Source organism: Sarcophilus harrisii, chromosome 2 (assembly GCF_902635505.1).
Source record: "Sarcophilus harrisii chromosome 2, mSarHar1.11, whole genome shotgun sequence".
NCBI classification, from domain to species: Eukaryota; Metazoa; Chordata; class Mammalia; order Dasyuromorphia; family Dasyuridae; genus Sarcophilus; species Sarcophilus harrisii.
The window spans coordinates 300,628,435-300,647,008 of NC_045427.1; the positions used below are offsets into that span (position 1 = coordinate 300,628,435).

The 18,574-nt window shown below is 35.7% G+C and overlaps 1 protein-coding gene across 1 annotated transcript in view; it reads right to left on the reverse strand.

Moving 5' to 3' along the window:
• Positions 1-18,574, reverse strand: part of NRXN3 (neurexin 3) — a 2,051,432-nt gene that overhangs the window by 1,442,400 nt on the left and 590,458 nt on the right. The window contains exons 5-6 of the mRNA XM_031949344.1: positions 16,867-17,168; positions 10,814-10,975 (exon numbers count right to left, since the gene is read on the reverse strand). Coding sequence (XP_031805204.1) covers positions 10,814-10,975; positions 16,867-17,168 — 464 coding nt within the window. The remainder of the gene's footprint in view (positions 1-10,813; positions 10,976-16,866; positions 17,169-18,574) is intronic.

Below are 18,574 nucleotides of genomic sequence, written 5' to 3' on the forward strand. Positions count from 1 at the left end.
TAGCTCTTTGGGTATAGTTCCAGATTACCCTACAGAATGTTTGGATCATTTCACAAATCCACCAATAATGTACCAGTTTTCTCACATCCCGTCCAACATTTGTCATTACCTTTTCCTATCATCTTAGCCAATCTGAAAGGTGTGAAGTAGTATCTCAGAGTTGTTTTAATGTGTATTTCACTCATCAATAATTATTCAGAGCATTTTTTCATAAAATTATAAATGGTTTTAATTTTGTCCTCTGAAAATTGCCTATTCATATCTTTGAGCATTTGTCAATTGGAAAATGACTTGTATTCTTATATATTTGACATAATTCTTTATACATTTTAATAATGAGACCTTTATCAGAAATATTGACCATAAAGATTTTTCCCCAGATTTGTACTTCCCTTTTAATCTTGTTTCTGTTTGTTGTGTTTGTTTTTTTTTTAAACACTTTTTAGTTTAATGTAATCAAAGTTGTCCATTTCGTCTTTCATAATTTTCTCTAATTCTTCTTTGGTCATAAATTCCTCCCTTATCCAAAAAATTCTGATAAGTAAATTATCCCTTGTTCTCCTAATTTGTTTATGGTGTCATTCTTTATGCCCAAATCACGTGTCCATTTTGACCTTATTTTGGTATGGTATGTGAAATGTAGATCTATGCCAAATTTCTGACACATTATTTTTCAGTTTTCCCAGCAATTTCTGTCAAATAGTGAGTTCTTAATCCAGAAGTTAGAGTTTGAGGATTTATCAAATACAAGATTGCTATAGGCCTTGATTATTGTGTTATATGCCTAATCTATTCCACTATTCCACCACTCTATTTCTTAGCTAGTAACGAATGGTTTTCATGACAGCTGCTTTGTAATATAGTTTTAGGTTTGGTTCTGCTAAGCATGGCTTTTTTCAACAATGAAGTGATTCGGGCCAATTTTGATAGTCTTGTGATGAAGAGAGCCATCTGCACCCAGAGAGAGGAATGTGGGGACTGAACGTGAGTCACAAGATAGTATTTTCACTTTTGTTGTTGTTTGCATGCTTTGTTTTTTTTTTCTCATTTTGATCTGATTTTTCTTGTACAGCCTGATAATTGTGGAAATATGTATAGAAGAATTTTACATGTTTAACATACATTGGATTACTTGCTATTTAAGGGATAGAGATGGAGGGGTAGGAGAGGAAAAACTTGGAATACAAGGTTTTGCAAGGGTGAATGTTGAAAACTATTTTTGCATGTATTTTGAAAATAAAAAGCTATTATTAAAAATAAAATAAAAATTGACCTTTAAATAGTTAGTAGAAGGTAGTAGTATTCCTAACTTATAAATGCTTAAATTGAGCATATAAAAAGTAACTAACATATCAAAAAAACACAAAGCTAATAAGAAATGGATCAATGCTTGATCCTCATGATGAACATGGCAGAGCAGTAGCCTTCAAACGCAAGTAGAAACAGAAGTCACTAAACAGTACATTAGTATCATTTCAAGCTACATTTTGATTTACAAAGGCACATATTAATATTGTAGTATTTTTATTTATTTTGTTAATATTTCCCAATTTTGCTTTAATCTTTTTCTGGGAGTGTTGGAGCTGCACACATTCTAAGGGTCATGTATTTGATACCTCTGGATTAGAGTTCTCAAAAGCTATTATAGTAAGGGTAATTTGATCACATCCTATGGTAAATTGGAAAGGCTTCAGGCAAAAGACTATTTTTGTTTTTTAAAAAAAAGTTCAGAGAAGCTCATTACTAGAAAATTGGCTATCAGGGGACAAATTTTTCCAATCCCCAAAAAATCTCCCAAAAGCCATTTGCCAAGGATTAATCTTAGTAGAGAGAATACCCACACCTTATCTTTGAAAGAATGAGGTTAGAGCATAGCATGTAGAACTGAAAAAGATCAAAAATCATCAAGGCCAAACTTCTCATTTTACAGATGAGGAATCTGAGGTCAAAGAAGTGTAAGTGTTGCCCAAGGTCACACTAGAAAGAAATATCAGCCATGAAAATTGTACCCAATTCTTCTTATTATAGTTAATATTCTTTCTACCATATCAATATTACCTTATATAATAATAGTAATCCTCTATTTCTTACCCAAATTCATCCTTACATATTCAATCTGTTGTCAAATCTTGTCATTTTTGCTTTATAACATCTCTTCTATATGTCCCCTTCTCTCAATTCATACAGCCATCAGTCTAGTAACAAATCTCATCATTTCTTACCTGGACTATTTCAGTGACCTCCTAACTGGTATCTCTGCCTGAAGTGTCTTGCTATTACAATCCATAATCCATTCAGTTGCCAAAATGATTTTCCCAAAGCATAGTTCTGACCATATCTCTCCATCCCTACCTCAACAAATTCCAATATCTCCCAATAATCTTCAAGATAAAATATAAAATTCTGTTTTTGCACTTAAAACCCTTCACAACCTGGCCTCTTCCTACTTTTCCAGTTGTGCTGGCCTTGAGTATAGATTCTACATTGTTTATAATCTAGTTACACTGGCTTTCTTGACATTTCTTATACATAATACCTCATCCCCTAACTTAGTGCATTGGTACCAACTGTCTGCCATGTCTAGAAGGTTTCTGACTCCTCATCTCAGTTTTCTACTTTTCTTCAAGAACCAGTTTAAGTCTTATCATTCTGCAGGATACCTTTTCTATTGCTCAGCTCGAAAACGTTGTTTATACTGTATTTATCTTATATAGTTGTCCCTTCCACATCACGACTTTCCCTATCATAGTTTCAATTTATCAAGGATATGCATAAAAATTAAATGGGAATTTTTGGAATTTTCTAGAAGCCATACATGACACACAAAGGCCATAAAATAACCTAGAAGTTTAGAAACTCAGAAATGCATATAATATATGTACAGAGTTATATCAATATATTTTATCTTTTAATTCCATAATAATTCAGAGTTCTTCTCTGATATAAAGGGATGGGTCAAAAATTTTTATTCAGATTTCCCAGATTGCAGGGGCACTGAATCTCTAACTTCTGTGATGTGTCTCCCCCAGTACCACATGAATCCCTTATGGGAAGAGATCTGACTTTCTGTGTATTCTCAGTGCTAAGAAAAGAACCTGACTCTAAGTGTTAAATGGATAAATAGATAGAGAAATGAAAGAATAAATAAATGGATAGATGATAGATGGATGGATGGATACATGAGTAGATGATACATGAGTAGATGGATAAATAAAGGAATGAATAGATTCATCAGTTAAGTTTCATGTAGGTTCAAACCCTGCTTTAGTTACTTACAAGCTTTATAACTTAGAAAAGTTATTTAATCTCTCTCAACCTTGGTTTCTTCATCTGTAAAATAGCAATAATTAACACCACCTACCTCACAGGGTTTTTGTGGGGATCACATGAGATAATATAGATGAGTATTTTGGAAAGGCCACATAAATAAATGTTAGTTATTTTGAGGGCCCTGGGCTACACACAAGTTGGATCCACAAGTTGGGTGTAAAAGCAATAGGGAACTCTGCAAAAGCAGAAAGAGGAAAAGAGAGATAAGATGGAAATAATGACCCTTCATTCATTTCACAGTCTGACTAGAGACAATCTTATTTCTAAAAGAATAAAGGAAATAAACTGGGGATTGCTAAAGAAGCAGCTGCCACAAACTGGTTCAGCTTCTCATTCTGGCTAGAGGTTCATCCCATACCCCCAGGAGTAGTTTTCTTCTTGGTCGTGCCTGTCGAGACTTTGTGTTCTACATGTCTCTTACCATATGGGTGGGGAATTAGTGGCAGATTTGACTACTGACAGAACAAGATGGAATGGAGCAGGTTATAAGAAAGCCATGTTGCTTGAGGCTTCATAATTACTAGGCTCGCCTAAGAATATTTGTCTCAGAATGCCATGTGAAACAACTTCATCTGCTGCCAGATAAAGGGATGAAAAAGTTGAGTCTGGGAAACCTCCCAAGTGAACTCAAATTCTCTGATTATAACTGCGTCAATCATCATTTGGGGAACAAGAGAGAGGATGTCACAATATCTATGTCTTGTTGACTGGAGTAGTTGCATGTGAAAAATACAAGTTGATTTGGATTGATAATGAATTATAGATGTGAATTTTGAAGAAGGAAGGAAGGAAGGAAGGAAGGGAGGGAGGGAAGGAAGGAAGGAAGGAAGAAAGGAAGGAAGGAAGGAAGGAAGGAAAGGAAAGGAAAGGAAAGGAAAGGAAAGGAAAGGAAGGGAATGGAAGGAAGGGAAGGAAGGAAAGGAGAGGGAAAGGGAGGGAAGGAGGAAGGGGGCCAGAAAGCTTAAGACTGAATATATGGCAAATGATAGTAAAATCTTTGCTATCAAGGCACAAAATAAGTTAACAAAGGCATACATTTACCCAAGAATTTCTGTACTTTCTTTAAAAAGAATAACAGCAATAGCAACAACTTGTATGGCAATGACATGTTGTTAACTGAACTATCTGGAATTAACTTGATATTTGCATAATTTAAACTGCCCAATTATCTTATTTTCCAAAACTACTTTTAAAGTATAGTATTTCTTTCTAATACCTTAAATATGTGTCACTTCTTATGTATTTCTAAGGCATTCTTTTCCCAACTTGAAAGTTTGTTGTTGTTATTGTCTGTTTTGCAGTGGGATATAAATTCCCTCTAAAATTTTAAAGTAAGGTTCTTTCTGGTTCCAGTTTAGCACACTATCTCAGTATCATATGTAGTAGATACTTGATAAAATTTTTATTTAATTATATGGAATGAAGACTCAGAGCATACAGATTGATTCCTCTCATTATTAAATCAATAAGCAAGTCTTTATTAAGTTCCTACTATGTGCCAGGGATTGTTCTAGGCATGAGGGATACAAGTATAAAGAAAAAATATATCCCCCTCCTCATGAATGGAGATTCAAATTTAGATAGTATTTTGTGCTTTATATGACCTAAATAAAATGCATAATTACATATATATATATATATATAATATATATATTATATATATATATATAATGTAAATAGCTTCACTATTCCCAGTATCTTTTGGGTTCACAAATCATTTGTCTCACAAAACACTGCAAATTTAATTGCATAGGTATTATTATTCCCATTTAACAGATAAAGAAACTAAGGTACAGAGTAGTAAAATAGCCTGTCCATGTCACTAATAAGTAACAGAGCCAAGTTGAACCCAGATCTTGTGACATTGAATTCAATACTCTTTCTACAGCACTATTGTTTAGTTCTTGAAGAGCTATGGTTTCTAAAGTGCTTAGTGATGGAGAAACTCATCATTGTAATCTTTATATTTATCTAAAATATTTATTGAGTACCTGCTGTATACACAGAAATGTGCTAAGTAGTAGGCACAAAGCCCAAAGTTTAGATAAGGCAGAACTCTTGTCCTCAGTCTTTATTGTCTAATAGAGGGGGCAGCAATGCAGTTATAATTAAAATACATATTATTAAATGATAAATATATTCAAGAGTTACAAAAGAAATCATTATGTGAGGGGGAAAATCATTACCAAGCAAGGATAGGAATTCTTCTAAAGGCTGGTTCCTTCATAATATATGTAGTGGTGTCCTGTATCTAGGACTCACTGCATAAATGCATTAATGGTTAGTTGATGTTCAATAGTATAGTTATTAATCACGGCAGGCAATTGAGATGTTAATATTTATTTCCAAAGATGTGCCATCCAGAAGCCAGAGAATGGAACTTATGATGGTGAAAGTAGAGTTATAAGGAGTCCTTCTTTCCAAATTTCCTACCAAATACTCTTTCCATCTTTGCCTTTTTTGGCTAGATGACCTCTTCTGACCCGAGAATATCTGACCCCACTCCACTGTGATTCTCAGACCCACTCTTTCTAAATAGTATTAAGTGGACCCTTTAATGCCACAATTCCAACATTGCTATATGTTCAGGTCTGCTCACACTGCAATCCTTCAGCTAGAGTAAAGACCTTACAATTTGTACTACATTTATGACCTCCAGGTATTGTAATCTAATCTGCTCATGAATCCTAAGAACCTCTCCACCCCACATACTGACTTTTTCCCTGCAGCTGAATTCTTCTCTATATGTTTTCTCCCACAAATAGAATGTTTCCTGTCTCTCTTTTTTGTTTGCGTCCCCATGACTTGTGACATAACCAACTTGTGACAAAACATATTTTCATTGATTCATCCATATGAGGTCCTATCATGATATATATTAGAACTAATATATGCTTCTTTTATTGATTAAAAACTAAATTAAAACATCATTAGATGATGGCATTATTTTATAAGCCATGATAAGTGATAGACAAATGAGGACACCTATATTTAGAGTGATATCTACCAGTTATAGAATAGGCCTCTTTTGTATATAATGTACCTATGTATAAGCTATTTTCATTACAGGAAAGACAGTTTGCTATTGTGGATTGCTATTGCTGTTGTGGACTTGAAGTGAGTAATATCTGGGATCAAAGGCTATGTAGACATACTAGCTATGTGGCCCTGGACAAGGCACTTAGTTTATTCTTTGTCTCTCCGTTTCCACATCTGCAAAATGAAGGCAATCTTTGATACCATCATTTTATACATGATAATAATGTTCCAGTGGATCTGTGATCTCACATATGTGCACATCTTCCAGTAATGCAGACTGCAAACTCTCCACAACTCTACAATTCTTATGTATAAATATATATATATATATATATATATATATATATTTGTATATAAGAGATGGTGAGTTAATAAGAGGATATACATATATCCTCTTATTAACTCACCATCTATCTATCTATAGATATATCTATATTTATATATCTATATATCTATATATATATATATATCCTCTTATTAACTCACCATCTCTCTCTCTCCTCTTACTAACTCACTATGAGGTCCACCCAGAATTCCAGAAATCTTTCTGAAGCCTTCTGCAAATTTCATCACATCACCCTGATATTGATGGACCACGCAGACTGTCCTTTGGCTATCCTTCACTCTCTCCATGTAACCAGTCCTTATTTTTTCCTGGGCTTACATTTTTCCAATGACACTCTTTATGCCACTTATCCTAAATAATTCCTTGTTTAAAATGTGCTCCCGCCTGTTCATGTCCATCCTTCACCTCTCCATTATCCTTTAGTTGATATTTCAGTGGTTCAGAACCAGCATTGTTCCATGATTCATAGCCATATAACATCACCAGAAGATATCGGTTTCAAAAATATGGGCCTCTGCTTCAGTGAAAAGCTTGGGGTCATTAAAAGAATGTTGTTAGTACTCAAAGACAATGAAGTCCGCATTCCTCTTCTTGTTCAATTCTGGACACAGCTCACTGACCATTTCCAATGTCTGCCCAAGATACCTATGTCTGCTTGCTGGGGGTTTTGTGTGTATGTATAAATGGAGCCATTATCATATCATATAAAGATATATGTTTATTCATATATATTTGTGTACTAATGGATACACAGATACACACATGCACACACACACACACACACACATACACACGCACACACCCTAATAGATAAGTTCTGTCACTTGTTGCCAAGTCAGCTGTATATCATAGACTGAACCATCTCCATTCTTCATCCACTGGGTTTTCCTTATGCTTTCTTAGGACAATTTTTTTTGAGTGATTATGAAAATAATCTAAAAGACTTTTCATTGTTCCAGTATCTAATACAATCTGCATAATGTCATTCAAAAACATAGGGAAGGGACAAAGAGAAAATGTTATCAATTATAGCAAAGGCTCTTAATCATTTTTGTTGCATAGACCTCTTCAGCAGTAGACAAAGTCTAGAAACTCCTTTTCAGATAAATGTTTTTTTAAAAAGGAAACAATGTGAAACATATAGGATTACAAAGGAAATCAATGGTAATGAAATATACTTATCAAAGCATTTTTAAAGGAAGTGCATGGACCCAGTTTAAAAAACCTCCTAATCCATAGGGAACCCATCCTTTACTCTGAACTGGATGTCTTCTATGATAACGAGTACAAGACACTTTTTTATATCTTGCTAATTACTCATAATTAGAAGGTCACCAAAGTAAGCAATATGATATTAGGTTTTTTAAGGATTTAATATAATTTTGAAATATGCATAAGAAATACTTTGGTATAATACAGCCTGTGAGGTGATCTTTTGGCCCACAGGATTAAATTACTAATTTTTTTTGTAGTCATTAAGTAATAAGTTCAGTGGGATCTTATATCCTATCCAGTCAACTGAGGAATGGCAAAAAATGTCTACTGTGGAATACTACTTGGCTACCTTTTCCCTTACAATGGTTCCTGTTGGGTGAGAAAGCATCACTGAATATATATTTAATTGATCTTAAATGATCATGTGATCCAAGGTCTTAAGCTTTTTCTCTAAGAATGTATCTCATTTTAAGTTCTACATCTCCATTCACATTCTAAACCAAGGGCCCTTTAACTTATGCCTAGAATTTTGCTGCTCCAGGGAAAACATCACCTTCTCCATGATTCCTGGCCTAATCAGCTTTGGTAGGTAGAAATGATCTCACCTTCCTGACATAAAGTTTATAACAGTCTTACAACAGTTAACACATACTGCCTTGTATTTTTGCACATGTTTTATCTTTCCTAATAGGTTATAAACTTCATTACAGCATCTTAAAAATCTTTATATCCAGGATAGCATCTCATATAGTACCCTGGACTATGAGTGTCCCCCAAGATTCTGTCCTAGACCTTCTTGCTTTCTGTTATTCTTTTTTTTGCTTGGTGATGTCATAAACTCCCATGAATTTAATTATAATCTCAATGCAAATGATTCTCACATAAACTTTTCCAGCCCTAACCATTCGCCTTACCTCTAGTTTCAAATCTCTAACTGTTAATTAGATATCTAGACTTAGATGTCCCTTAGACATCTTAAACTTTAAATGTCTAAGCTGAAATCATCTCTCCTTTCCTATCTCTCCACCATTCTCCAAGTCATTCAGATTTAGAACAAAAGTGCCATCATTATTATTTCATTTTTCTTGCCTCCTATATACAATCAGTTGCCAAATACTGTCATTTCTAGCCTAACATCTCTTTCTTCTCTGACCACCCTAGTGCAAGCCCTCAATACCTCACATCTAGACTATTACAGCTATTATAATAGCTTGCTAGCTGCTCCATCATGTTCTCAATTATCAAATTTTTATCTTCTTAAAGTGCAGATCTTACCATGTCACACTCACCATCCTCATTACCTGTCTTCAGTAAATTCTAGTGACTTACGATTACCTTCAGACTCAGATAGAAAATTCTCTGCTTAGTGTTCAATGCTCTTCATATCCTAACCTCTTCCTATCTTTCCAGTTTTCTTACACCTTACTCCTTTCCATGTACCCTGTGATTCCATGGCACTGGCCTATTTGCAGCTCTTCACACAAGATACTTCATTTACACTCTCCAGATATTTTCATGGACCATTCCCTTCTCCCCAATTCTTTCCTTCCTGATCTCTGTATCCTGATTTCCTTCAGAACTAAAAGAAGTCTTTCCAAATCCCCATTTATACTATATGCTTTCCCTCTTTGATTATCCCCAACTTATCCTGCAAGTTGTACAGTTGTTTGCCCCTTGTCTTCCCCATTAAATTTCCCCATTAAAGCTTCTCAAGAAAAGGGACTTAAAAAACTTTATTCATATCCCCAGCATGAATCACTGTGCCAGGAACATATTATGTGTTTAATAAATGCCCGTTGACTAACTGACTTGGGCACTTGAATAATCAATATTTATTCAGTCAAGAAATATTCAATACTGTTTCCCAAATGTTCAGTGTTCAAATGATACATAGCCTTACTGTAAGAGCAAATGTATGTTTGGTCATATAAAGCATGCACAGCACAAAATCATGAGCATCAGCCAATGTCAAATCAGATCAAATATCTATAAAGGTTAATTATTTGAGATGTTTTCATGAGAGAAGTAGGGTACTCTAAAATATCAATTGTTTTCTTATGAAAACTGACATGGTTCTTAAATGTGATGGGGTTAAATTAATGTAGGACATGAGCTCCTCATCAACACTGTGTTGATGTCACTATGTAAATATTTTAATACAGAATCTATGAATCGAAAATGAGTTTTAGATATTTTGTTCACATGCTAATCATACAAAGAAAGATGTATTAGTTCTCTGAATGTAAACCAAAATATCTAAACTTTAAATATCAGGTAAGATTGCTGACTGCCTTTCTTTTCTTGTTCCCTTTCAGAATTCTTAATCTTGAAATGCAGTATTCTCTCTCAACTCAAAATGTAACAAGAAACTTACTTTTCAAAAAGTAAGCTTAAGAAAGAATCCTTTCATCCACTCTTGACAGGATGTGTATCTGCTTTGGACAAGAATCTTGGTTGTTTAATGCGTAAAGACATATTTATCAGTAGAGTAACTAGTTGCCAAAGAGAATGATAACATTTCATGTTTGTTTAGCAGGCATTACAAGAGTATACACATACACATATATTATTACATTGAATCCTAATGTCAGTATTCTGTGGCGAATAGGCAGGTATCATTAGGTCCCTTGGACAAATGAAATAACTGAGGCACAAAGAAATTAAGTGATTTTTCCCTAAGTTCCAGAGATAGAGAAAATAGAACTAGAACTCGTATTCTCTTTTTCTTTTGTTATTCTTTCCATTACTATCTCCCCAAAGGAAAGTCAAAGTTCCTCAAAGGAGAGCAAAGATTACACCCAGAAAAAATATTCTATAATGATTATATTCTTTTCTTCTCAAATAGTCATACACGGCAATAAAACCCATATTTTTAAAAATTACCTCTTTGAGGCAACCCATGAAGTTGTTGCTGACAGGTGAGCCTGGTAGGTCGGCAGTACTGGGGCTCCCTCCCACATAAAAGAAGTCATCTGAGCCCAGCATTGTGTAGTCCTCTTGTGTGTATCCTGTTGTGGTGAGGATTCCATCCACTGAAATTGTCACCTATTTGAGTGATAAAAGGGGAAAAAAAGAAAATCCCAGCAATGACCTTACAGTCTAGTGAAAGACATAGTACTGTCCCTACCTTTCTTATCACTTTTCTTAAAGTTTTTATGAGTAGTCTTGTTTTGCTATGTTCAGTCAAGTTCTATTTTCTGGTCTGCCTTCCTTCCCAGGATTAAATCTCTAATTTTCCTTTCTTTAACCTTTGGATAGTTCATTGTTATTACCAGGCTGATACTTGTTCAGCTTTGTTGGCACTCTTTCTTCAGGCAGGCTAGAAAATGGAACATCTTCAAAGACATCACTTATCTCGGGTCATTGTTAAAATGATTATCCATTTTTTAAAAATGATTGTTATTTATGGTGGTTAGTGGAAAAAACAGCAAAGGAGACATTTCAACAATGGGATTTGGTTTTGGTTAGTTTTGGGTTTTCTGTTTGTGTGTTTTTTTGGTTTTGGTTTTTGGCTCACAGCACGCTGACAAACATGCATTCAAGGAAAGGAAGGGAGAAAAGTCTCACTTTTGAAATATGTTATGGATGATGCATGCCATGGATTGCCCCAGGATGTCAACTCTGCCCTCCCATAGCTATTGCCATCTTCTCCACCACCACCACTACCACCACCACCACCACCACCACCACCACCTCCCAAAAGAAAAAATAAAAAGAACCCCAAACAAAAATTTGAACTTATATCAAAGAAAACAATGAAGGGGCAAATCACCAAAATAAAAAGAAAGAAAGAAGTGATGTCCCCAAAAGAATAGGCAGTGCCCTCACGCCCAAAATTCGTGAGAAGCAGTGGATAGAAAGAAAAAAAATAGAGTTCGCAAAGCGTGCACACACCATACTCTGACACGCCCATGCTAAAATCATCTGGAGCCAAGAGAGGAAGAAGAGAGATGAGGGATGGGGAGGCAGAGGAGAAAGTTAAATGAAAGATTCAGTTCACACTTACATGCACTAAGCAAAATGAAGAATAAAATGGGAACAAAAACTCAAAAAATAAAAAGGATACCCTTCCCCCTTCCTGCCCTCTAGCCCCCACCCCCCCCAAAAAAAGAAGAAAGTTCAATCCCAACCTCAAAATATATGAAGAGTATGAGGAATATGAAAGAGTATTAGGAGAGAGAAGAGTGAAATGAAGTTTACTGTTAAGAAGTTGTTAGTGACTAGGAGGAAGATGAAGGAAACAAATGATGATGCTGGTGGTGAAATCACAAGACAGGAACATGCCATGCAGTGATTGAATGAAGGGGAAAACACAATTGCAGAGATCCTTTTGGCTACCGTAAGGGAGAAAGTTGAAAGAAGGGAATAGGGGCTGGGGAGGGACAGGAAAGGGAGAGACATCTTCTTTAGGCAGTTCACCTATGGCAGCCATTGCCACAAGAAATGGGAAAGAGTATAGGGGGTTGGGGTGGGGGCCAGGGATATAGAGTAGAGAAGAGAAGAAAAGAAGATAGATAAAGAAAAAAGAGAGGCATCAATCATAATAAATTTTAGGTACTAGTGCACTTCTGAGCTAATTCTTTAGAGATGAAAAGAAAAGAAAGAAAAAAAGGGGAAAGCAAAAGGAGGGGAAGGGAAGGGGAAGAGAAGGGGAAGGGAAAGGAAAGGGAAGGGAAAGGAAAGGGAAAGGGAAAGGGAGGGGAAGGGGAAGGAAAGGGGAAGGAAAGAAAGCTAAAACAGAAGCTTACTCATTTTTAAAAATCTCTTGTGAAAAACAAAGAGAAAAAAAGTGAAAAAAAAAAATGGATTCCCCGTTCCATCCCCAAATAAACTGAGTCCCATTTCCAGAACAGTGATGTTCTTCTTCAGTTTGTTTTTATAAAGAAAAAGTAAAATACTTGTAAAAGGTGTCTTTATTTAACTTAACAAAAATAAAAGAAGTATAAAGAGGACAAAAGAGGAGTTCAGGGAGGAAAAGGGGGGTAACACACGGCAAACCCAAAAAAAGAGACAATAAGAATGATATCTACCAGACAATGTAGTTTGTTTACCATAGCGTGTCCAATGCCTGAGTGCTTTGCGGAAAAGGGGGAAGAAAGGAAATTAAAAAATTGTGAACAGAACGATTGTTAATTAAAAAAACTAAAAACAAAGATGAGTCATTAGGGTGTTAGTACATTAGTCGGTTAGTAAAATGACACATTGCATGAATGATCTCGTGTTAGTCTTTCAAAAAAAGGCACCCAACACAGAAAGAGAGAGAGGGGGGAAGACAATGTGAGCAGGACTCTATGGGAAATTGTCACCTTAGGGACAGAAGGGAGAGAAGCTTCATTCTTCCCTACTGCCTCCATTTCCCTTTTTTCCTGAATACCATTCCGTTGTTCCAATTTTCATTCCACTTAAAATTGGCATAATACTTACTTTCCAGAACTTCTTGAGAGCAAAAGCTGCCCCTTTCCCAATCCCACCCCCTAACACACTTGTATTGTAAGAAAAGACTCCATTAAGTTACCATTCATATACATATATCTACATGAATGTTTGGGGCATCCTTCTCCCCTTGCCTGAGAGGTTAGAAAGAACTGAATGTTTTACCTATTTAGTTTTACCATCCTTAGTACTTTAGGATGGTATAGAGATGTGGTTAGTTTCTTTGATTTTTAGGGATATTGAAACACTGGAGTAAGTTTAGCATACCCTTGAATTCAGAACTCACCATGAAGCTTGTAATTATCTTCACTGCCCAGTATAGAGCAGAATCTGGTTTATCTGCCATTGAACCAAAATGACATCTGCTGGATTCCAACCCTGGCCCATCCTGGCCCCAAATCCCTCTGCCTTTAACAGGGTTTTCCAGTTGCTTTGGTTTTTTAAAACTGTCTTTTGAGATGTGCAGGGTGTGTGCCAGGAAGGTTAAATATTACTCAAAGAGCTCTAAAATGCAATCTCTTAATGGATAGGATCAGCTCCATTTGCTGCTAATAAAATAAATGCTTGTTGGATTGGGTTAGATTACTAAAGTGCCAACAGAGCCTTGAACTGGGAGGCTGATATTATCACTTTGACTTAAGTGGTTTGGGCAATTTGGGGACATAGGAAAAAAGCAACCCTTTTGGTCATGAGGTCAAGTCCCATAGTTTCAACTGTAAGGAGGCAGAGCCTGTGAAAGACAGCCAGCATTTAAAGAGCCAACCCAAAGTTCTATACTGCTTCCTTGCATTGAAACATAAATAGCACCTGATCTTGGCTCTGTTTTTACCTAAAGACAGCGACTATGAATCAGGGACTATCACAAAGACATCTAAAAACAAAAGAAAAAAAATGAGACCAGTATCATTAGCAAGGAATGCCTTGAAGAAACTGAAAGTGATCTTTCAGCTCCCTCAAATAGATTGTTTGCTGGGAAAGTAACTTAATCTTCAGATAAAAATCAGAAAGGTTGCTATTATCTGACTATTAAATATTTAGGAATATACCCATCACCTACTAGGAAAGAAAAATGGCTGACTCCCAAATCTCCAAACTAATCCTTGGAAAAGTACTTAAAAATATGACTTTAAAAAATTGGTAAAAATAGATTTGAATTGTTTAGTGTTAAATGATCACATTTTAAAAATCAACTCTTTGCTTCCTCAATATCTGCATTTCTTCAGAAAAATGCTTTTTGGCCACACAGATGTAGCCAGGAATTCAATGAAGCAGGACTGTTTTGGGTACACTTTCCCCATGAGAGTTGAACATTCCTTCTGCCAAGAGATACACAAAATTCAAACAGCTCCTCCAAGAGATTTCACTGGAGTGAGAGGAGTGAAAATATGCTCATGCCATTTTTACTTAAATGAATCCTTGGCATTGGGCAGAGGCAAAGTCACCTTCAAGGCAAAATACACAGTCCTATGAATTATATGGATGTCACCATGAATGTAGCACCATACACAGATGAGATCATAATCCTTACAGAACATAAGGTGTTTTGCATATTCAGGCACACTATATGACTGGAAAGTTTTGTAATCACTATTTCACAGATGGGAACCATGATACAAAAGGTTAAATAAGTGACTTGCCTAAGGTCATAGAGAGAGTTTATGTATAAGGTGGCTTGACTTCATATTCTGGGACAAGCTGGGTCTATTAAGTGGGTTCCAAGGCCGGCTTCAATCAATTAAAATAACAGCCCAATTAGAGTTCATTTTTCTCAGCATTAGTTACTTCTATATCTTAAGGATGACTTCATTTTAAGAGCATGTTATTTCTTCAATTTGATTTTTAGCACAGATGAAGTCACCTCCATTCATCTCAATTAAAAATTTCCTAGCAGGCCACAAGACTAAACCAAGTAAAATATTAGCGTAACCAGAAAAACATTTGTTTGGTTAATGGGGATCCTAAAATTGTTTCAGTTCCTAATAAAAAAGTACTAGGCTCATCAGCAATGCCTCAAAGATATTATCAGTCAAAGCCGGAATAAAGGTCATATTTCCACTTTTTCATCCTGATCCCTACAACTAACTCAAGGATGTCAGTCCTTAATATTTTAGCAAATGGGAATTTGATATGAGTTCTCTTAGATGCTAAGGTCTCACCCAGAAGAATAAAATAAAATTTAAGAAAGCATCAACATTAGAGGTCTTTGACCTCAGAGGAAAATCAAAGAGTAGTGATTCCAAAATGGATTATCTGTGTGCAATAGGGTGGTTAGAGGCTATTTCTTGTGTCTTTCTTGGCCCCTTCACCACAAATGAAATAGAGTCCCGTGGGATGCTTACCTGGCATTCCTTGACCTGAGAAGGGTCATTAGGAGTACTGTATAAATTTTGTCATTAATTCAGCAATACATATCACTTCTTTATCAGCCAGTAAATATATGCAAACTCCTGTCAGTGCCCTTGTCTACATGTTAAATTAATAAGACACCAAATTGGTCAAGATAACTTAACAAATCTATTTTGGGGGCACTCACATAGTGTTTACTGATTAATAAGACATCAATAATGTGTCCCATCTGAGTTAAATGACAAATTCACAAACAGTTTTTTAAAAAACCTCCAGTCAGGATATCCATTGACCTTGACTGGAGATAATTTTCATTTATGAATATAGAGGGATTAGTTTTTATTAGAAATGAAAACAGTTTCCCTCTGATAGGGCTCTCCAGTTAAGAGTATTATCACCTGACGGAGTTGCCTGACTTAGAATAGGCAAGCGATGGGAGTTCCCAAGCACGGACAGAACCAGGAAAAGCTGCTCCAAAGTTGACTTTTTAAATTGGGTCCTTCCACTTTCCAGGCCTCCCAGACAACTGAAGAGTCTCGTAGCCAGAGACATGAGCAATAAAGTAGGACCACGGCACCAAAGAACAGAGAAACAGAGGAATTCAGAGAGATTCTGGCCAATCAATTCCAAAGCTAAAGGTCAAAAGGAAATAAATAAAAGGAAAAGGAAGAGGAAAGGAAGACTTTGGGGAGGGAAGTTAAAATCATGACATCATGGCAATGATTAACTTAATTAAAAAGGAAAACAGAAACAAAAAACAAATGAAGAAAAATTCCCAAGCAGCAACATAACACTCTGTTTCTAATTGAATTTAACAATAATATTACTGATAAGAATCCAATGTAATTATAGAAGTGATTTTTAAAGAAAAGAAAAGCATAGCAAAAGGAGATGAAAGTCTTTAAATTTTATCATCTATTTAACTGAATTTCTTTTCTTAAATAATGAGTGAAAAAATGAGAATTGAACTGTAGAGAAGTATACCTTGACCATTTTTCTTGTGTGATCTTGAAGAAGGGGAGATGTTAGCATGATTCTATATTCTTGATTGGCATTCCTGTATCCTTTCCACCTTCCCCACAATCTGACCCACAATGTTCTACCTCAACTGACCTAAGAAGAATGCCTTCCTGGCATTTTCTCCCTTTCACCATTACCTGCCGAAGGTTGCGGGTCACTTTGACATCATGCCAGGCGTTGTCATTGAACTTGCCATTCACGGGTTCCACTATGGCCTCAAAGGCCCCTGACCCGAGGTTAATGACTAAGGAGACTGCACCATCTTTCAATGCCAGGTTGACATAATCAGCTGATTTGCCTGTGTGCAGGATGAGCCCATTACGCTGCCACGTCTTAAAGGAAAGGGTGATCTCGTCACTGCTGCTCTGGATCGGGTTCTGAGACAGGTCGTAGCACAGGTACTCGGAGCCTCGGAAGGTAGCCACATTCTCATCTCGTGCTGCAGTCACAGAAAAAAGAGGAGAAAAACAAAGGAAATATATTTAGTTCTGGGGTAGCTGGATTTGAATCTGCTATAGATGCCCCCCAAAAAGTATACTCAGAAGACATCAATAGCCTAATAATAACAGTTTGCTTCTTCTATCATTGCTGCATGTAAAACTCAATTGCAATATAATATAATAAATCTAGAAAACAATTTTAGTATTTATTCATCTAAACAAAACTAAACTCAGTAAGTTGTGACATAGGGAATTCTAAACATTTAAATCCTATAAGACAGATAAAAGTGGGGTGAGGGGAAATCCAACATATCAAAAAGTATGTTAATCTTCTATGTCCATTTGATTTTTATATTCCTATATAGGAGAAGATGTTTAAATAATCAAAAATTTAGGGGATGAATGTTTTCATATTTGTTTTGCTAATGACTTATAATTATTATCCAATATCTCAGCTTTTTTCATTTGTATAATGAGATGAAATGTTGTGTTTCAGCTTTTATCTCTGTCAATATGTGGTAAATAAGTGCATTGATCAATTAAATTACTTTGAGCTAAAGCATTTTTCACTATTATAAAGTGCTCTCCATGACAGAAATCCTTTGCAGAGATGAGGACAAGATCTAGAACTCATGATTCTACTTATTTAACAACTAGATTACTTATTTTACCATTTTATGCACAACCTGTTTTACTTTCCATGTACAAATACATGAAGGACCTGTGATTGAAGCTTTCTTCCCCAAATTAAATCACAATCTAGCTATAACTCACTAGAATGTAGACTCCCTGAGAGTAAGGATTATTTCATTCTTTGCATTCATAGACCTCATGCCTATCAGTAACTAGAAGACACTTCCTGGAACATAGTACATACATCATAAATACTCTAGCTTTCTATTATAAATGTTTATTGATTTATTATTAGATTACTGAGTCCTGTGGTGTTTCTTGAGGTTGTGATTTGTCTTAGACCAAACAGTTGGTAAGTAGCAGAGGCAAAATTTGAAACTAACCCTATTTGTACCCCCAATATTCTATCTACAATGCCATATATTATTCGTTTTCCATAAAATAACTATATAAAAATTTTGACAGTTTTGTAGAGGGGTTTTTGTTTAGGCATAGGATTTCAAGATGACTGCTGAGATCCCCTTGGCAGCTTAAAGGCTTAATAATTTATACTTAGGGTATCTAGGTGGCTTAGTGGATAGAGCACTGGGTCTGGAATCAGGAAGATCTGAGTTCAAATCTGACCTCAGACATTTAAAGCTGTGTGACCCTGGGCAAATCACTTAACTTTATTTGCCTCAGTTTCCTCATCTGTAAAATGAACTGGAGAAGGAAATGACAAACCACTCCAATATTTTTATCAAAACAATAATAAATTCATCGATGAAGAGTA